This window comes from Mesoplodon densirostris, chromosome 8 (assembly GCF_025265405.1).
Source record: "Mesoplodon densirostris isolate mMesDen1 chromosome 8, mMesDen1 primary haplotype, whole genome shotgun sequence".
Lineage (NCBI taxonomy): Eukaryota > Metazoa > Chordata > Mammalia > Artiodactyla > Ziphiidae > Mesoplodon > Mesoplodon densirostris.
Genome location: NC_082668.1, coordinates 41,254,741 through 41,277,374, shown reverse-complemented (window position 1 = coordinate 41,277,374; position 22,634 = coordinate 41,254,741). Strand labels below are relative to the sequence as shown.

Genomic DNA, 22,634 nt, shown 5'->3' with positions numbered 1-22,634 from the left:
CATTTTAGTTTACGGTGAGCTAAGGCCAGTTCTAAGGATCAGGCTCTTTTGGGAGGGGTCTCTTTTCTGGTGGGTAAATCTGACTAGTATTTGAAAAAGAGAAGAGGGCTTAGGAAAATCAAATTAAAATCAATGAAAACTGCTGTGCCTAAGGGAAGTGTAAATATGCTCCAGCAGGCTGATGTGGTTAATTTTCCCCACCCTAATAATATTTAATAAGCATTGTGCACCAATGAGTTTATTTCACTCCTTTAGGACCAGGTTAAGTGGTAGCAATGAAACTAAAAATGAGGATTTCCAAGGATGAGAAAAGCTTAAAGGATAGAGTTGGAGACTTGTTTCTTTAAGGGTCACTTTTATTACTCCTTGAAATATTTTATCCTTTTTTTTAGGAAGTCATTTTTTCAAAAGTTTGGTGCTTGAACACTATTCCATTTATATCATTTTCATAATTAATTGCTATTAATTTGCTTCATAAGTAGTGAAAAATAAAATTCTGTCCCACCTATGTTTAAATAACCCCAAGTGTTTAAATTCTTGGAGCCAATTAGTGAATTTAAGTATATTGAGTACACAAATTAGTAAGAATAGTTTTGCTGCTAAGAACACAAACTACGCCAGGTGGGGCATCTTAGTTTCCTAATCAGTAAAAGTCACGATCTTTGAGATCCTTACCAGTTCTCACATACTGTAGTTCCACACAAGGCATAAGATTAAACTTTTAATGTTTGGACCAGATGGTATAAATTATATGTCCATAAGAATTTGTTACTATTTACATTAGCAGAATGTATTTTGCTATACTAGAGAAACAGATTTAGAACTAAAATTTAGCTTCAAACTGTGATGAACTAAGTTCTTTAGGGACTATATTATAATAAATCAATGAGAATTCAGATAAGCTAGATTGAAAAAAATCATGATATTGAATCACTTTTGTTACATTTTATTCATTGTAAACTGTTCTGTACAGTGAACTAATGAATCTAAAGGTAACTATCAATACTTTATATAGTCATCCAAAATAAACCCTGTCTGGAATCATATTTTTATCATACCTAGTTCCCTCTACATACACAATGCTAAATTGACTCAAAATCATATCAATATTTGCAATAACCCAAGCTCTGTGACAGTGGTGATTCTTTCATTCATTTTTAGCCCCTGTAATAGCTCATATACTGACTAGTTCCACTGAGAATATTCCTTGAATAAATAAATGGAAACAGATCCTGAGGGGAATGGGTCCTCTGGAAGTGGGACAGTACAACATGGTGCTATCATAGCATCAAGCTCCAGACAACTTGGACTGTTTGCAGAGAATGGAAATGTCTAGGCTCCTCTGAGGCTGCCAAGAGTCTCCAGTTACTGAATCAAAGATATCAGTTTCAAATGTGAACCACACATTAATTAAGGAAAAAGTCATCAACACACAGAATACTAAAACATGTGCTACCCTCCCATGATAGAAACACATATTAAATTTTCTTAAATCACCAATGCTTTAGAATACTAAAACATGGGCCATCCCCTCCTGATGCTGCTACAGAACCTAAACAAACTGAATATGCATGAGATACAGACAGGGACAAGGTACACAGACAGCAGATGAAGGGCATATTGAAGCAGAGTATTCACAAGCAGAGGAAAAAGGAAAGAATTAATTTTTAAGGACATGTACAACGCTTAATTTCATTCCATGAAATTTAGCTATGTGAAACATCACAAAACACAACAGAAGAGAACAATCCAGCAAGTAACAGCAAAAAAGGCTTGCTAAGTTCCACTAAATTACAGCTTTAGAGGATCTACGTCTACGAAGCTGAGTCCCCCTGGAGTAGTAGTCACTCAAGGCATGGATTCTCATTTTGGCTTTCTCTGTGAGTGGCTCCATACGTGCACCATATTACATGAGGGGGATAAAATGGAGTAAACTAATAAATGAGTGAATAAATAACCTCATCTCAGTATCAGTGGATACTGTTGTAAGCCAAAAAAAAATCTATTTGTATCTGTATAAAATATAGTAAGAACAATATGGTAAGAATTGTAGGCAGATAGCTTTGAGCAGAGGACACATTGAAATGGAATGACCTAAATTGTGTGTCCCTTGAGAAACAAATTACACCTGGGAGATAAGTAGAAGCATGAAAGGTTTACACTTAAATTCTCTACCTCAACTCCTACCTGTTCCAGAGAAAAATATCGTTTTGACAGATGGGTGGAGGTTTAATAAACACCACATTTAATCTGAAGAAATGTGGAAGATGCCTACAAATTTGTCTTACTTGCTCACATTTGCTTCTTTGTTCCCTCTATTTCCCATAGCGATGAATGAGAAAGTTGGCATGGTGGTTTGGGGGGCCAGCAAGCAAGGAGCGAGATCCAGAAGGCTACATGTCCCCCCAGTAACCCACATTGGTGACAGAGGAATCCCTTTGTGTGGGGAGGCGGCTGCATGGTAGCTTAAAAGTAAAAAGACAAAATGAAGTTTCTGGACCCACTGGGGAGAAAAGAAACATGCACGTAGACAGCCAAGAGCCCAGGAGTATCCCCAAGGGCTTAACTGCTCTAAGGGAAACCCTCATTCCAGATGCTCTGGTTTCCATGAAGACTTTTTCCTAAAAATCCCTGACTTCCTGCCCTACGCCCTTATCCTTTCCTCAGAGGAGAAATAAGTGACCTGTTGGTAAGTTGGAGTGAACTAAGCATGTGTCACTCAGCTCCCTCCTCTATGAGATCCGCCTGCTTACAGAGGATACGAGCCTCTCTCAAACCCAGCACTCACCAGTGCTCAACAATACCTTACAGACAATAATGTCAAACTCCATGTAAAAAATACATTAAAAACTCATGGTTTTAAACAACATCTGCAATTGCTAAATTCCAACTGACCTATCAGTCAACCAAAAGTTGACCTGCTTGGAATCCTACCTTATGGATAAGAATGCTGCTTCTGTTTTTAATATTATTTTAATATTATTTAATATTATAATATTAAATATATTATTGTTAGAATTAAAATTAAGCATCATTCAAAATATTATTATTTACTAAAAATGAGTACACTAAAAATTAAAATAGTCAAAATAAGTCAATTAATATCTTTTGTCTTCATAGGGTAGTTTTACTGAAGATATAAAAGAATTATGTATTTCCTCCTAATCTTTCTGAGTTTAGGACATTTCTTTGTCCTATTATTACTGTATTTTTAAAGGCATAAAAATTTATATAATAAAAAGATTAAGGCTCCAGTATGCTTGGCTTTTTGAGTGGATTATCTATTTTTTTTTAGAATAATTGTATTTTGGCAATTATAACTATTTTTAAAATGCTGCAAAACCTGTGGGTAATAAAAGCTTACCTTTTGTCCTTTTGCAATAGCTGTTTGTACTTCTGTTGTCCAAAAGGTTTGGGATACACAGAGAACTGTCTGTCCAGGCCAATCTCTTACCCAGTTAATTCGTTCATGTTGTGTATAGGCAAAAAGTGCATCTCTAATTACCTAATTGAAAAAGAAAATGCTAAGGGTAAACAGTTTCATACTTTACTTGAACAAGCTAAAAAATGAAGAGCTAACTCCTGAGTGGATTATCTTGTACTGCTCAACTTCTTACATCTTAGCCAATGATGAAGATTTAAAGCATGTAACTAGACAATTTCAAGTTTTTCCATACACCTGTGAGCAAAACAAATATATTACATAGCATTTTATTTTGTTGATACATAATCTATTTGTGTGAACCACATTATATGAAATATTTCTTTGGCCAGTTGTAGCCAAAGATGTCCTAGGTACATTTGGACTGAACAAACACAAGCAATTTAATTACAAAACATAAGTTCAAATAATTCCAAAATGAGATGTCAAATTCACAGATTATTATCTTTGAACTTAATCAGATCCCCACTCAGCCATGTGTATATTTGTACATGCACACTCAAGCACCCTACACAATTCCTCTAAAGTTCCTCCTGTGTTTCCAGACCTCACTCCCTCTCAGTCTTGTAGTTTGATGCCCAAGGCTATGATGACAGGGTGGATATATAATCCATTCATGGAGAGTTGAGAGCTGTAAATTCAGGAAGCCTAAGTCATGTACTTTACTACATATGTTTTCAGTGAATTCATAGATCCACTTTTTCTATCAGCCATCAGTGGGAAACATTCCAATCTATTATATGTATCAATCAAAAATAGTACCATCTATGAGGTGATAGTCATGTTAATCTTTCAGAAAAGATTATCAAAATTACATTTTTCTGAGAAATATATAAGGATAGGCAACAAACCTTTCTGGATTTCTAGTTTAGCTAGGATATTTACAGAGTTGAATAGAAATGAAGGGCAATGTTGTCTATTGATAATAAAGAAAATGTAAAAGGCCAGAGGAAGCCACAGAAAGGGCAGGTGAAAAGGAGCAATGAGAGATGGGAGGAACACAGTAAAGAATAGAAGGTACAGTAGAGAAATGCCAAAGATGGAATAAATATGCGTTCTAGAAGGACACTGTGGAGAGAATAGGAGGGAGGCATTAAAATCTAAATCATAAATTTCTATATAGTTGGATGAGGAGAAATATGATTACATAAAGTTCTATAATATTGTATATAAAATATATTATTAAACTGTGTATGCCATATATGAAAAATAACATATTTTGGCAGTAGCAAACTGCCAAACTGCAGCAAACTGCAGTATTAAACCCATGATAATCCAGTAAGATAAAAGGGTAAAGGTGCCAAGAACATGATTTTATATTATTTAGAAATGACACAAAATTCACTTAATTTAGGCATGCAGTAGCCTTTCAAGCATGCACATACATATAGCACAACACAGTAACACACAGAGCTCCTATCTGTAGTATTTTACATTGCATTCACTTGCATTTTTCCCATGGACACAAACTTACACATGAACATTTGGGGAAGATATTTCCTAGCCGATTACTTGCCACCCCATCTTAATGCTCTGAAATGGTAACCAAAATATTTTCTCTGAGTACTTTGACAAACAAAATTAAAAGAATAGTGAAATAGTATTAGATATGTCTAAAATAATGAGTTACCATTGTATACATCAATCAACAAACCATATAACCAATTCAATGCTGCTAAGTAGTGGTCGAAGTGAAATGCGTTTAACTGCTGATAGCTGCGTAAATGGGAAAGCTGCTTGTCAACATTTATCAAGCCCTATGAAAGCTCATCCTCTTTTTCCCAGTGATTCTACAAATGAGAAGTTATCATAAGAAAATAAATAATTCAAAGAAACCAGTATGCATAAGGACATTCATTATTACTTAATCCATAATAGGGAGAAGTGGGAACCTGTCCAAAAGATTTTGCATCTATTGAAAAAATACAGTGCAGGCAGATATTAAAATTATACTTAAGAGAAAGGAACATTAAGACACATGATGTACATTAAACACCTAGATTCCAGTGAATTTTTCAATAATGTGTGACAGCATCTGAAAAATTCATGAAAACTGTTGTTGATTAGGGCTTGATGCCATATTTCCTTCTCATTCTTGCTCTCATGCTTCCCTGCTCAATCATGATTTTTATTCCTGGTAAGGAACATGAATGTTAGGTCCACATTATAGTAAAAAATTAATTAACTGCTCAATTAAGCTCTATTTGCTCCCTCGACTTAAAATTCTCTACTAACAAAAATAATTACAAATGATTGAGGTGGTAATATGTTTTCTGAGATATGGAAAATATGAAGTTACTGTTTAACTGTAGAAAGTACTTATGATTTTCTAACATTTTGGTACATATTTTATATATTCACAGAACAAAAGGAACCACCAGAGGAACATACATATCAAGGAGACTGATGTGAAACTGTAGAGAGGTGCTTCCAAGGCAAGACTAAAGACAGACCATGCAGACCAAAGTGTGTCTAACGTTGAAAGCACAAGAAATGAGACAGAATCATGACTAAAACCCAAGTTTGTTGTAGTATGTATGGTATTTTGTCCCACTTTTCAAGTGAGTCACTACAAAATTAGTATCAGAAACCATATCTTTGCCCTCAATCTATCTGTTACAATTGAATTGGTAATTCATGACTCAATTTGTCTAAATAAAAGTGCATTTATCAATAACACATTAAGGTTCTATCATCTTTACTAGAAATAATAATAAACACAGTTGGCTACCTTATGGATGGATTTAATCATAACTCTCTCTAACTCAACCAACCACTTCTCCACTTGACCTCTGGCTTTGGCTGTTGAAATGGTGTCTATGAGTTCCACCACTTCTCCTTCACTACTCTTCATGTGAGTAATGTCCAAACTTTCTGTAAATTCCACCTTTGCAATTCCTTCAAAACATTTCTTCAGGTGAGGTTGTACTCTGTCAGGAAAAAAAATGTTTAAGAGACTTAACCAAATAAAAGCAATTCCCTTAATATCAGTGTTCTTTGTATTCCAATCTTCATTCAAAATTCATAAATGTGCACTATGCGTGAGGCCCCTGCTAGATGCTAGAGATGAAGCGCTGATAGAAAAAAAAAAAAAAAAAGATAATTCTTGCCTGCACAGATGCATGGATTATACAGTCCAGTGGGAGATCATCATTAATGGAATAATCACAAAAAGATTTGTAAAATTACAATTATAATAAGAGTTACATCAGTCTTTGTTTCCAACACAATGAATCAAGAGCTGTTAAAGTAATACAAGGACCAAACCAATCTTGACCAACAGATAAAACACCAATCTGAAGAATCTTCAAATGCGCAAAAAGTAGATATTTCAACTGGGATCTTCAGAGATTGCTTGCAAATTATGAACTAGGTTTAGTGCTTTAAGTAAATCAACTACTTTGAAGGTGCCCAACTTTAGTCTATTCATTGTAATACAGATGGAACTGACTAAATTCCTCATTCTTGGAATGTTACAAATGACCAATTGAATTTATCTTTCAAACAGGCAAAAAAAATGGTCAGAGCATAAAAAGTCAGATGGAAATCTGAATCTAAATTTATCTTTTTATCTGGATTACTTGTCTCCTACTTTGAAGGCACAAGACACAAAACTGACAAATTTAACAAATATCTATTCACTGCCTGATGTAAACCAGACACTCTTCTAAGGAATAGGGAATCAGCTGGGAGGGGGAAAAGGTAAAAAATCTCAGCCATCATGGAGCTTATGTTCTGCTAGAGGAAAGCAAACAGTAAACAAATAAGCACATTATAGAGTAAGCCAGATGATAAAAAGTATGCTGAAAGAAAATGAGGCAGAGAAGATAATCAAGAAAGGTGACTAGGGAGTGCTGGAAGGGGTTGCCATTTTAAATAAGTGGCCAGGGAAGGCCTTCTTGAGTGGCAGATATTTGAGCAGGTTTCTACAAAGAGCTAGAGGTGGTAAAAGAAGTCTTATGGATATTTGGGTGAGGAGGATACTAGGCAAAGAGTACAGTACACTGAGGGAGGAGGCTGCCCCCTTTATGGGAGAATTGCAAGGACTGTAGCAGAATAAACAAGAAGAAAGCTAGTGGGGGGTGACTAGGAAGGATCACAGGGGAGCACCTGCGTGGGTGACTGCAAGCCACTGAGAGGGCGCTGACTTTTATTCTGCATGGGATGTAGAAGAGGGATGTGTTCTGAGAAATCTGTAAGACAATATGTGCTCAAATGAGAAATCCACTCCAAGCTTCATCATATTTGGAAAAATATCATTCAATGGTATTCTTTATGCTTTTAATAAATATTTAAGTTGATTACTGATATGATTTAGAATAGTCTTGAAAAAAGTTATTACATAAACAAAATCATATATATTTAAGTTCTGCATTATTCTGAAAATTAAAGGCAATCAACTTAGCCGTGTATTATATACGTATAATATATATGTATATCTTACTTACCTAGCGGGATCTTTAGTCTCAGACAGTATCTCAAGAAGTTCATCGTTAGACAAGAAAAAGAATCTGGGGAAGAAGAGACGCTTCTTTTCCAAATATTCATTAAGTCCTTTAAGGATGAGTTCCAAAAGTTCATTAGATTTTTTCAGCCTCTCCAGCATTCTCTCAATAGTTACAACTGCCAGAACATGTTTATCCTAAAAATAAGAAATGTACAACTCAAAAATATTTGATATTCATATTGACTATATTCCTATTATATTTGAGATTGCATGGTTTTAATAGAACAAAGTTTATTCAAAATTTAAAGTGAAAACTTACTTATTTTTAAAAAGTACTCTTGCATAGTCTAGATCTAACCAGCCGCTTTAATTGTGTAAAAGCCACGTTGACTTGATACTCATTGATGTTGGCCACAATTTCTCATTCTAATTTGGGAACTGTGAGAGACAATGAGTATGGCAGGAGTGGGGAGGGGGACACTATCTGAACTCACAAGAAGGACAGGAGGAAACAAAAGAGTATGAGATATGTTTGTCTTTTGTTCTTTGAGAAAAAGTACTCTAAAAAGATGTCATCATTATAATTATTATTTTGAATATTATTGTTATCAATAATAATATAATAACAATTCCTGTTTTATAAGGGTGGATAAAAATAAGGGGTTGGGAGCGTGGAGGAAGGAGCTTTCCATAAAGATCTTACATTGCAAAGAACTACCTTTGGAACTGTATTGTAACATTCTGCTTGTTGAAGGACTGAAGTTCAAGGTGTGTTCTTCCTGAACTCTCTAGAGACTAAGATTGTTCTACTTTCAAGGCATGGATTTCTGAACATTCTATCACTTGAAAGTGTCACTGTGAGCTGTTTTCTTTAAAGGGATTCAAACACAATCAAGTGTTTTTAAAAGCTTTCTTTTATGCTGTAGGATTCAAAATAAGAATTATACCAAAAGCTGGTCTTAAGAACTGATATTTTAAGAAATAGTTTATTGATTTCTCAAAATACCCCTACAAGTAACAACCAGGCTTATGAAAATCTTTAGAAATACATATTAAAACACAATCTAGACAGAGCTGAAATAAAATTCTTTTTACTATTTTTCCTTAACACATGATTGATGTCATCCAGGTCTAGTCTTGGTCTTATAATCCCAAACTCAGTGTTCACCACTGACACCAATGACAAAGAAAGAAGAATTCTTTACTAAGTAGGCTTAGAAGTGTGAGAAAGAGGTGGCAAAACACATTAGAGATTTTAATCACCAGACCAAATAAACTTCATGAGAATATACTGGTACATTTAGAAAATTTACATGAAATTAAATCAAGGGAATATTGTTAAAAGTTAAAAAGAATTTTAAGATTAACTAATTTAAACTATTTTTGGTTAGCCAAAGGGAGTTTGGTACTGACTGTGAGGTCAATCAAAAATTTCAACTGTAAATTGTTTCACAGAGAAATTTTATTCTACTGCAGGAACATGTTTTTGTTAATATACTTTCAATGTTACTGGAAAGAAAAGATAATCTTCTGCTTTGTTTTGAAATATAACAATGTAACTTGGGAATATAGCAATTTAATCAAAGAACAAAATAATCATCATTAATACCTGGTTTTTTTTTTTTTTCAGTAGAACAGGTTCATATGGAATATGCAACATATGCAATTCACTTATCTTTAAAGAGGCACAATTTTTTAAAGGCATCTTATTATATTTCCTAAGAGTTTTATGTTTCAAATAAACATTTAAAAATACACACAAAAAGAAGCATGACAGAGATTCAGGTCATAATTTAATATGCAGTTCGTTCGAGTATGGAGCAGTACCCTTGTACTCCTAAATTCAAAAACCAAAATGGTGTTCTTAGAGTGCCACCTTCTGGAGAAGTATGCTTTTCTCTGTTGGAAAAAAAAAATGTTGCTAATAAATGTGAAAAATTCCTTTCACAAATTAACAATGTTTGTTTTATTCTCAGCCAAAGAATTTATTGCAATTCGCTATTTTGGATCTGAGATTTGAAAGCTAAAAAAAAATCAGTTATTTAAAACAACATTCATATTTCCTTCCCTAAATATTGCAATTACAAAAGAAATACCCCTTGGAAGCACTTAGCATTTGAGCAAAAAAATTTTTATTGAATTTCTGAGGTCAAACCTATTTATCTAGATCAGCTCAATGACGCTGAATCAAATATGCTAGTTCTGAATCAACACAGGCGATAATCTATGTACCTTGGTATGTAGACTTAAGAAAAAAAATATAGAAAAGTAATCAATCATCTCTGGACTGGAAACTAAACACTCTCTTCCCATGAGAAGGTAAACAGAACAGAGACTACATCAGATGAAGAGAAGAACAGACCTGGTTCCTAATCACTTAATTAACCTGACTCTCTATTTTCTTATCTTTAAAATGGGGATAAGACCCCTCTCTCAAAGTTGTTATGAAGACCAAATTAGACAAAATATTGGAAGCACCTAATATGGTGCCTAGAACACACATATGCTTGGAACTACCCTTTCCATTTTGCCTTCTATAACTGTCTCTTGATGAGATATAGACAGAGAGACACTACTCCGGGGGAATTCATGGAGTAAGTCACTTACATCACTCCATTGGTTTAATGGAGTTAAAATAAACATTTAATAAACTGCCATCCTTCTGGTAAGATATTTATCATAGTAAAATAAAACTGGCTTTAAGTTCCTTTAAGCATTGCCACAAAATTCTAGTACAGAGTAGGCATTCCATAAATATTTGTTGAATGCTTGAGTGAATGAGGATGAGTTAAGCCTGCAGACACACAAAGGCACTCAAGGAACTTACGACCCCCCCCCCCCCACTGTACCAACTTATTAGCTAAGTTTCTCAAGACAGAACAATAAGATGTTATAACAGGAAGCTACCAGAAATTTGAAACTAAGTATGACTCCTTTGACGCTTTAATTACTTTTCATCTTCAGGAGAGGAAAAGAAATTATTAACTGCTATTACTTTTTGGTATTAAAGAAATAATTTTACAAATTTTACGTGTCTTCTTTTGCTTCACAAGTATCACCAATCTCATCAGCTCAAATGACAAGCTACTGGTTGATTTACATTTCTAAACCAATTGCCTGTGATATCAGGGCCTGAAACTTTAATTGGGGTATACAGAGAGAGCATTCTAATTACTGCTGCCAGGAAGCTTCACAGAAAGTACACTGAATGGAATTAAGCTCAAGCCAGTTCTATAAACTTCCAGAAGCATAAACTTCCAAATCAGAAAACCCTGGACAACAGAAAACTAATAAGATCCTCTTTAAACCTTTTAAGTACTAAGAAAGGAAATGTGAGTTCACTGAGTAGACCTTTATGCTCCCTTACTACTTTCAGATCCTTTGACCTCACCAAAAATAGAAATTCTTTCAAGATGCAGGATGTTTCTAGGATTAATCCAGCTCTTAGGACCCAGGTTTCTAACACTGAATTTTCAGAGAAGGTTTTTCAGAATTCTTAGAACTAGCAATAATTCAAGGATCAATCTCACTTTAACTATTCACCCACTCACTCAACAAATACTTATGGAGGACTTGATAAATGTCAGACACTCTTCTCAGTGCTTGGGCCACAACAGTGAACAAAACAGACAAACATCCCAGCCTCCATGAGGAAACAGATGATAGATAACAAACATGACAATTCAAAAATCATATACTAAGTTAAAAGGTAATAGATGCTGCAAACATGAAAAGGGGGATCAGGATTGCCAGGAAAGGCAAAGGCAGGTTTCAATTTAAATACGATGCTCAATGTGAGCCTCTTTATAAAGGTAATATTTGAGAAAAGACTTCAAGGAAGCAAAGGTACTCATTAGTTCTGCAGATATTTGGAGGTAGAGCATTTCAGGAACAGGGTCCAGTCAGAGCAAAAGTTCTACAGCAAAGGGTGCTTGGCATGTGTGATTGAAAAAAAAAAAAAAAAAAAAAGGAAGCTAGTGTGGCTGGAATAGAGAGAGTAAGGTAAAAGTTTGAAGGACAGAGAGGTAAAAGGGTAGAGGGAGCAAATCAAGAACTTCCTGTTCAAGGAAACCATTGCCATGTCCCATCAGAAGGATTTCTCCCTTGGATACTAAGACATTTCAACTAGCAAGAACAAAAGCAGGGAAGCAAAATTGTGAGAAGTTTATTGGGTGAATTGGTATAAAGTGTCACTGTCATTTTCACTTCTTAATTCCCAGACCCATGTACTCTGCCTATGGGAGAAACTCTGTATTTGGTGTTGGTTGAGAACTTATGCTATGTATCCTCTAGAACTGCACCCCAAACTCACACACTTTTCTTCCTGCTGGAATAGCAACTGAGTCTTCAACATGAGACATTCCACTTTTTACGAGGTCAATGCTCACATAGGACCTGTAAATCTTATGAGTATCAGTCAATTGCCTCATTTCCTTGTAGTGTGGTTTCCTTAGCAGAAGCAATGTTGTGTGGAAACTGTGACAATAAGTCATTCAGTAAGTCAGTGAATGACAGTGTTGACAGAAGCTTGGAATAAGAAAGAAAACCCCTCTGGTGCAGAAAAATCACTGATCCCTTCTAAGTTGAAAGAGGTCCAATGTATTTAATTCCTTCTAAATGGCTGCCTGGTCCCTTCAGGTGTGACCCTGTACCAGAAGCATGTTGTTAGTTTCTGCTGTTGGCAGCTTGGACACTCAGCAGTGTTGGGTAAGGGACAGCCCATAATGACAAGTCCTTCCATAATTCCCACCTCTGCCATCATGACTTCTTTGTAGCTTGAGTGACCATATAATGCAGTTTGATGAGGAGAGTTCTGGTTTATGTTTGCTCTCCTAGCTTACTCATTAATTGCTTTAACTCTCAGAAATTCTGCAGTTTGGACAACATATCATGTGATTATTCTATTCATAGCTCACTGTGCATACAATGGCATATACTGACTGACATTCACAAAATAGATAAACTGGTCAACTCATATTATCAAGTGCCTCCTTTTGCAGTGCTGCATTTTATTAAACACTTACATAGAGCACACATATGCTCATATTCTAGTCTATTCTGTGATCCCTTATACCTCTTCCTCAGACCTCCTTGTTGCCAGTCTTTCAATCTGGTTTCTTCTAAGTCCTTGATCATACAGCCAAACTGTTTTATGATCAATGTAGAGCCACACTTCTGGCCATTTGTATAGGCAAGGTCTAAAAAACCCCTAATATTTATTGAAGTTGTAGGATTCCCTTCCTACTACCCTTTAAGTCAATCCCCTAAGTAGGGGGCGGGGGAGGTCGTAATTTCTGCTTCTGGATGATACGCAAGAAATATTTTGCAGAGATCTATAAGCCAGTCTTTAATTTCTTTAAATCGTATCAAGGATTTTTGGCATTTCAGCTTCATTTAGGTGGGCCATCACGGAAGCCAGGTTTTGGTCAAAAAAGCAAGTAAACAGAAATCATTCATATCTCCCTGACTAGCTCATGGAAGCCAGGATCTCTGGTAAGTGCACTCACATCAATACATTTGACTGTATCTAACTTAGGTTCTCCCTAGGCAAGCACTATTGCAATATAATATCTCCTTTATTTCTTAGGATTCTGACAAGGCTTCTGGCAAGGGAGGCTCTCAGTGTGAGGGTCAGTGTACCCAAAGTCAATCAAATTCACCCAATTGTCCCCATTCTCAGTTCTCACCATCCCACTCTTTCCCAGTAAGTAAAGTATTTCACAGAACAGATCTGGCAAGGCTGGGAATTAAATTACATTGTAATTTGGCAACCTGCTGGATCAGACTCTATAATTTTTGGCTATGTCAAATTTGTAGCTATGAGAGAGGCTCTCAAGGGCTATCACAGAAACACCTTAATCCCCTGACCATGTCTTGAGAAAAGAATTTAAGCCCTGAATTATGCCATTTCTTTAATTTCTTCAGTGTTTTAGGAAAAATTCAGCCCATCTCACATCCCTTTGTATTTCAAATTTGTACTCTATTGACCTACCACAACAGTCAGTTGGTCCACCAAAGGATTGCCTGTAAAACAGACTCTTCATTCCAGGAAACCAAGAGAATAATTTAAGTAAGTGAATTTTGGAGCGCATGCCAGGTACCACCAGTGTTCCATTTTCAGATGGTAACTAGATTTTAACTACCCTAAAATCCAACTTGGTCATATAGACCAAGATCCTAGATGCCAACTTGGAGGGTCTGATATCTTTATTCAGAGTTCAGTGCAGAATCTTTCTAGGTAATTAAGCAAAAGGAAATTTAATATAGGGAATTAAGTTATTACAAAATCATTAGAAGGTCTAAGGGAGCACACTCCAGGCTGGGCTTCCAGGAAAGACTCCTAGAACCTGTGGAACTGATCTTCCAGGAGTGTTGCCACCTCTGCCTCAGTAAGGACAAAAGGACGCCACCACTAGAACTAACTGCATTCAAGGACACACCATGGTGACTGTGATTCTAGGATCACTGTGCAGGATCATGAAGCCACCATCATCATCGGCTGTAAATACCCACAAAACTGGTGACCAGACACTGAAGTCTGTCGGAAAAGAAAAAAAGAAAGTGATCTTGCTTGACAGCAGAAATAGCTAAAATGGCAAGAAGATGGCCACTGTATGCCTTCCAAATCCCAAATGAGTGTGCCTAATCATCGAAATTGAATTCACTTCCAGAAACTTAGATGCTAAGGAGTCTGGGAGACACAATTTTAGCTTTCCAGCTCACTAGAAAGAGGTGAGATGCTTGGTGCCAAGTGATCATATTTACTATAGTAAAAGGAAAAAGAAAAATAATGACTCTATGCTTTTGGCCTGAAAAACAGGGGGAATAGTGTTCATATTTGCTGAGATGCAGTTAGACTACAAAAGGAAAAGATTTGGGAAGAAATTCAAGAGTGCCTTTTCCTGCCTTGTACGAAATACAAAAGACTCATGTGGATCAAAAGTCAAGTTTGGGTACACACAAAAGATTATCCACTTCCTTCAACCCCAAACGATGGGCAACTAACTGGTCCTGTATTAGGGAGGGGGCCCAAGGGAGTCCCTAGAAAAGTTTTCAAGTGCATGTAAAGAGAGGAGGCTAACGTCTTCTTCTCCAACTGGAAGTCTGTTCCATCACCAGCATGCTGACCTGTGCCAGTGCTATCAGAACAGGAGAACTCTGGGAGAAGGTGGTATGGTGGGACGACCAGGTGAAGGAAGGGCAAGGACCATGTGCTCAAGGTTACCAAGAAGTACAGAAGATGGATCCCAGGTGCTGCAGACCCCAGGTGAAATTAAGGGCTACAGATCTGTGAAATACTACTAGAATATGGGGCCAAAGACATGCATATGAGAGGAATGTGGCAAAAGGCATCACTGGTAGATCAGTTGGAAGATGAAGTCAAGTCTGGCAGAGGATGACCAAACCTAGGGGAGATGCTCCAGATAGCATCCCTCAGCAGCCAGAGCTTGTCGGGGTCTTCACCTGTCCACACTGAGTTAATCTGTGGACTTCACCTCACCACAACTGGTCAAAAAGCTAGACTAGTTGTGATGATCAACAGTAAAGGCACAGTGCAGGCACCAGAGACAGGAGGCCATCCACCTTATGACCACCAAAGGAAAGAATAGCCAATTTGGCTGGATCGGTTACATCAGTACATTTTCTCTCCCTCTCCCTCTTTTTCTCTCTCTCTTCCTCTTTCTACTTTCTCCCCCTCCTTCCCTTTTTCTCTTCACCTCCTCCCTACCTTCTCCCTCTCCCAATACCAAGTGATAAGACCAGGAAAGAGAGAAGCAGTGCGGGAGAGTGCAGTCCCCACCCCACCAGAGCCTCAGGGTTACCTGACTACGGGTAGGAGAAGAGTTCTAATTAGAACAAGAGATTGAGGTTTTCAAACAGGTACAGTTCAGTCTTCATAGGCAAAACTATCTTAATAAACAAAAGTGACTGGAAAATTCTGGAATTACACTGAAAGGTCAGTAAGGGAGCTTTCCCCAGTGAGAAACAGCCTTCGCCAAGTGTAGTTAGGAACAGGTACCAAAACATACTACTATTTCATTCTTATACCTTAAGGAACCAAGATAACTTCAAGCAAGCCATTTATATTAACAGCATCATTTACATTCTGTTTTTAACCTCTGAGCCTTTTCTCTTGGCATAGTTCTAAAAGAACATTTATTGGAAACCCCTAAGACTGAAAGTGATGGCTTTCTGTACCAAGCATTTAATCCAGTGGCTTCTACTATACAGATCATCCTCATTAGCCTTCCTGAGAGAATATGGATTTGTGTTTCTTTTCAAAGCTCCAGAGAATATGGAGAAAAGCTGTCTTGAATACTAACATATTGAGAAAAAGAAAATGTAAAGCCAGCTGAAGAAGATAATCAAGTCTTATAACAAAAGTAAATGAAGTGTCATCCAAAGAAAACTGCTTATTTGGGAATGAGAGGAAGTAATGCTTTTCTGTTAATATGTTTTTAATGTGGTTTTATAGAATTGAAAATCTTTCTCATTTATTTACTAGACTCAGCATAGCTTCCCCTTTCTTAGGCATTGAGCTATCTATAAAATTTCCCTAGCAATATGAATTTTGAAGAGTATTTCAATCGAATGTCAAAAAAAGAATTTTTTTAACTTTTAAAATTATATTAACTAGGAGAATACAAGCATCTACTTTTTTTCTTTTTTGGGCAATAAAAAAATTCTACTTCATCCCCTTCCAAACAAAAATGTATACATGTTTTAAGGGTTTTGCCCTGTTGTAAAGAAACAATATAGGAAAGGCTAAATTTATAAAACAAGTTAATTAGAAATGAGTAAATGTGTTACAAAGTGACTCACCAGTAGGTCCTTTAAATATGGAATTCCAGTGTGATTAATTCTACAAAAGTTTGCTTTATACAGAAGCTTTGTTTCAAGTATTATTACATAAGACAAAGTAAACTTATTAAATAAACAGACCCATGTCCATCTTATGGAATATTTTCCAGTAAAATCATATAGTTGACATTGATACAGTATCGTCAGTATTTAGGATTAGAGTCACAATTTTCAAAGTTTAAATAATAAAAATATACATATTTCCATTTTAGGGTAGAAAAACTTTAAGATAATACTCTTCCTATCTTACAATATTGTATTTGATCAAAACACCAATAGAGAAGTTTACATTCATTTAATGACATAATTTAATAGCTAATATTTCTTGTATTTAATCTTAACTTCCACTAACACACAAACCACACTTTGCAGGCAGTAAATAAATAAATGTCTTTTGAACTGAACAAAAACCATACCTTTTTTGGTGTTACTGGTTTTTTATTAAATTCCCTCCTTAACTTAAATTCTAAGTTCTCCACTGTATTTGTGTGGTGATTGATTGGTAGATTGTATTTTGTTTGTATTTATTGGGCTCTTTAAGTATATTTACCTTTGCAGCTCTTCTTTTTATTTTTTATTTTTTGGTCCCTACAGAGAAACGTGTTGATTGAGCAGTTGGCATGCTGACCTTTTCCCACCACAGCACATTTCAGTGGTGGTACAGCCAGTAACATGGGGGCAGGAAAATAGACAGGACGGTGTGTACTGAGTACACTGTCTTCCTACCAGAGTGTCCAGTAAGAACCACTGCTAGAACAACTATCATTAAGTAATGCAAATTCAATTTTGACCTCAATAAGTAATCAGGACAAAATACCTATTTTCCTTTTGATGTTTCTTGCTCCTGGGATTCTAAAATAATATCTGAAAAGGAGCCTATGTGGGAAAAAGATAATGGCTTATTTAGATTGTTTTGAACACAAAAATCATGTCACTTCAACAAAACAATCAGAGATTTTTACCTACCTGTACTACACTTTTCATTATATCTCTCCACGTTTTATCCACGGTCGTAAATCGTCTGCCCTCCTCAGGCATTTGAGACATAATGTCCGGAGAACTAAAAATGGGTTCCAAATACAGCCACGTGGCTTGGACCTTGAGCCATTCATCCAGAATCTCCTGAAGCAGCAGGAGTTTGCCCTCCCATTCCCTGAGAAGCAAAACACAGTGGCTCTTAACAACAGCAAACCAAGCAATGTTTCAGATGATAAAACTCAAAACCATGGCTAGGCTGTCAATCTTATATGCAATGGTGTTATTCCAATTTCCATTCTTCTACCTACAAGCTTTGTTCTATAAAATCTGTCTGTAAATAATAGCATCAACATTTATGCTAATACAGATATATACATGTTAGATGTACCTATCTACAAATGGGTTGGTTTCTGTATATCAGTAAACCTTTCTGCAATCCGATTCTATGGACAAAGGGTACAAACTGAGAAATGAGATTTTAGAGATACTAATGGTATTCTCAATCAAGGGCACTCGGAGCTTCTTAGGAAAGGTAATTACATCCAAGATTTATTTCCTTTAACATTCTTATTTTTTCAGTTTTTAAAAAATTTGGGGCCATAAAGGCTTTATTTCCAAAATAAAATATTTCAATTCATAAGATATAACTGGCATTTAAAGAAAAATCTACATAATCTTAAATATACTAGTGTGGCATTCGTGAGAAGGAAGCATTTTTGAATTTACAATGAGTTATCAGTTTATTTCTAAATATGGAGAACAAAAACAACTTAACTTCCTCAAGAATAAATATTAAAATTACAGCATAAACTGACAATTTTACAAGCACAGTTCTATGGTCTTTGCATGTATTTGCTCTATCCTCACAACAACCCAAGGGGGCAGGGTCCAGAGTGTTGTATCTTTTTACCAATAGGGAGACTAAGGTACATAGAGGTATGTACCAGGTTCAAGCTCACTCAGCTAATAAACAATAGACCCAGATTTGAACCCAGACAGCTGTAACCACTACACTATAAGAGATAACATAGCCATAAAGAAGAATGATTGGTTAATGGCAACAAAACTTAGAGATGGGATGGCTTTATGTGTAGATTCATACATTACTCATCATTTATAATTTTAGATTGTTAAAACCAAGAAATGTATACAGGAGTTCAAAAAGTCACAAGGCATCTTAAAATGTCTTTCTAAAATACCTTCCTTTCAATGTTCATCAATAAATGTGTCTTCCACACAGGGAACTGAACGCCTCTACTTCCTTCTGGTGCTCTTCCCTCTTTCTCCATCTAATCCCTGACTAATGCAAAAAATTTCTCACTAGCTAACGATCTCATGAATAGTCCTTAAAAATAGAATCTAGATATACCACTTTCAGAGAAGTTCAAAAATTACCCTTGATGAGCACATTGGAGCAAGCTGGGCAGGAGGCACAGCAATCAAACACTGAGCCAACACCAACAACAGCTGAGCAAGCTCAGGTTTAGGATAATACATCAATAACCAGAGGCTGATATCACCAAGCAGGTAGCTTTCCCTCACCATGCAAATTCACATTGAAGTTGGTAGTCTGATTTGGATTTACTCTTTTTAAAGATCAAATATAAGCTGCTTAAAACAAATCTCAAAAAATTTAAAAACTGACAGGATAGGGTCAGATTTAGTTGGCTGTGTCAGACGCTCAAAATTCCAGACGAGAATCATAGTTTCATGCTTTTGCACTTATCTAGCCATCCTTTATGCATATGACTGGAAATTACAATAGACTTTGAGGAATCATCGACAACAAACTAATTAGTATATTTGGAAAATTACATTATCATCTTCAGTTTTACAGTTTATATGTTCTATAAACTATGTTCGGGGCTTCCCTGGTGGCACAGTCGTTAGGAGTCCACTTGCAAATGCAGGAGACATGGGTTCGTGCCCCGGTCCGGGAAGATCCCACATGCCGCGGAGCAACTGGGCCCGTGAGCCACAACTACTGAGCCTGCGTGTCTGGAGCCTGTGCTCTGCAACGGGAGAGGCCGCGACAGTGAGAGGCCTGCGCACCGTGATGAAGAGTGGCCCCTGCTCGCCTCAACTGGAGAAAGCCCTCGCACAGAAACGAAGACCCAACACAGACAAAAATAATAAAAAAAATAAATAAATAACCCATATACCAACTGAATACTATCACATTAAAACAAAAAACAAAAAAACTATGTTCATAGGCATGAGACTATTTTTGAGAGTCAAATGTATAAGATCAGACTGTGGGCAATAAAAATGAATATCTGGAGGCTGACTATCTACTACCTCTGTTATGAATATACATGATAGCAAAAGGATCAGGACTCTTCCAAAAGCAATAAAGGTTATCATTCCTTACAATACACTATTTAACATATTAAGTATAAAGTACAGAATTATTAAGAAGAACTGTATATTACATATGAGTGATAATTTTGGTAACAGTATAAACACTGTCATATAAATAACACTTTACCTCATTTGTTTTTCATAGGGTTTAACGAAAGGAGATCCTCGCATAGTTTGTGTCTTAATAATGTGGTCATCCAACAACATCTGAATTTCATCAACTGATGACAAAATAAATGTCCCACTTTCTCTATAAGGAAGAATGACAAATTCCACTGCATCCCATTCATTAATCATCTTCTCCATGGCCTTTTCGAGAGAATATTCTTTGCTAGCTGCTTCACTAATACCTTCAAGCCTATCTAAATATGGTTCCAGATTCATATCTAAAAAAGAGAAGACAGTGGAATCATCTGCTGGCTCCAGGGGGTAACCAACGATGCTGGACATGGCCTCCCAGTGCCTGGGGCGCAAACCAGGATTACAAATCACTTGAATGAGAGGAATGTGCTGCTTGAAATCTTCCACCTTTGCTCTTACTTTTTTTGTCATTGCCAGTGCATTTGGAGAATCATGGAAGGTTTTCTCCAGCTTATATAGTCCTCTCCAGTAAGTTCCAACGTCTGTTTCTACTTGGTCTGGATTCACCTTGTGATATGGTCCTTCTGTCCATGCTCTGTACTTGGTGCTAAATTCTACAACAGTTTCATAGAGATGAAGATAAGGGTTCAAACCATCTTGGATTTTTTTACGTTGAGGATATATTGATGGTAGCCAACCAAACGCCTCCTCCTCAGCATTCAACTGCTCAATCTGGAAGAACAAGTATTAAGTATGTTATTCTAAATGTGAATGATATTCAAAATAAAGTTTTAAAAAACATTTATATCAAATGTGACCAAAAAAACCTCTCATTAAACCCTAAAGTTAAATTAGGCCATAACTAGAAAAACTGAGCAGTAATCTCTTTTTTCCTATTTGCTTTATTTTGTTTATTTTTGTTGTTCCTATTTCCTTCTTATTACAGTTTCCAGAGAAAAATGACTGGTTAAGTTAGTTAAAATAGTATATTTATCTATATAAAATGTCTCTGCCCATCCAGATATACTGAGGATATAGCTTCATTTATTAACTCACAAGAGCTTAATTACTTTTTGAAAAATTCATTTACTTATTTATTTTTGACTGCATTGGGCCTTTGTTGCTGTGCACAGGCTTTCTCTAGTTGTGGCGAGCGGGGGCTACTCTTCGTTGCGGTGCACAGGCTTCTCATTGCAGTGGCTTCTGTTTGTTGCAGAGCACAGGCTCTAGGTGCAGGGGTTTCAGTAGTTGTGGCACGAAGCTCAGTAGCTGCGGCCCACAGGTTCTAGAGCACAGGCTCAGTAGTTGTGACCCATAGGCTTAGCTGCTCTGTGGTATGTGGGATCTTTCCAGACCAGGGCTTGAACCCGCGTCCCCTGCACTGGCAGGAGGATTCTTAACCACTGTGCCACCAAGGAAGTCCCAAGAACTTAATTACTTTTAATAAACACAGCACTGTGTTAGATACTGTGGAAAATAGAAAAAAGTATATTGCAAAGTACCAATTCCAAGAGTTAGTAATCCAGATGAGGAGTTAGATACCAATTATTTAATAATATAAGGCAACAGAAGAGATGTGTTAGAGCAGTAGCCATTTAATATAAAATGAATGGTATACTTTTAAAAATGCTATCACTCAGAGACAAGAGAGCCTGCTGAAATAGCGCAATTACAGATGCTAGAGAAGCTACAACCAGGGCTGGGTCTTGAAGGTATGTAGGATAAGAGACACAAAGAAAGCATTAATTTCCTCTTAGATCAGTAGTGAAGTTGTGAGGATATGGGAGATGTAGATGAGAAATCTATAGAATTGAAAAGAGTGAGATAGATATGTAAATTATGCAGATTACTTAAAATTTCAGTGACATCAGTTTTTTAAAATCTACAATTTCTCTTGTCTCAACATATATTTACATATCTGAGATTATTATAAACTATTTAATTACCTGAACTAAGATATTAAAATCTTGAAATATATAAAAAGTGGTAGAGCATCATAATATGGTCTGTTTTCATATTTCCCCTTTTTAAAAAAAATGCAATTAAAAATTTCAAACTTCTAACATGGCAAAGAGTACGGCTTTTTCCCACCCAGCTGCTTCTAACAAGACCACTGATTTCTGAAATAGCGGTATTGGGAACAAAGTAGCTTGATGGGAGAAAATAATGGACCTAATTTAACAACACAGCCACCAAATCTAAGCTGGCTTCCATGGACGTGGGAAATCTAAACAGTAACCAGGTGTTATCACATAATGTAAATGATCAAGATTAAAAAGCAGATGGAGATACAACTCTATCTTTAAAAGATGAAGGCCACTGAAATGTTATTACTACCAATAGAAAACAGCAATGCTGCTTCCTCCTTGAAGCATGTCTATAAAATCTATTTGTGCCATTCATATTAATCTCTAATTAAATGTAGTTAAACTCTTATTTGAATCCATTTCTTAAAGGTGAATA

General features: G+C 36.3%; 1 protein-coding gene across 1 annotated transcript in view; it reads right to left on the bottom strand.

Moving 5' to 3' along the window:
- DNAH7 (dynein axonemal heavy chain 7) overlaps positions 1-22,634 on the bottom strand; it is a 243,777-nt gene that overhangs the window by 155,899 nt on the left and 65,244 nt on the right. Inside the window, exons 17-21 of the mRNA XM_060105782.1 lie at positions 20,218-20,903; positions 17,718-17,904; positions 7,891-8,084; positions 6,174-6,372; positions 3,365-3,505 (exon numbers count right to left, since the gene is read on the bottom strand). Of these exons, the coding sequence (XP_059961765.1) occupies positions 3,365-3,505; positions 6,174-6,372; positions 7,891-8,084; positions 17,718-17,904; positions 20,218-20,903 (1,407 nt within the window). The remainder of the gene's footprint in view (positions 1-3,364; positions 3,506-6,173; positions 6,373-7,890; positions 8,085-17,717; positions 17,905-20,217; positions 20,904-22,634) is intronic.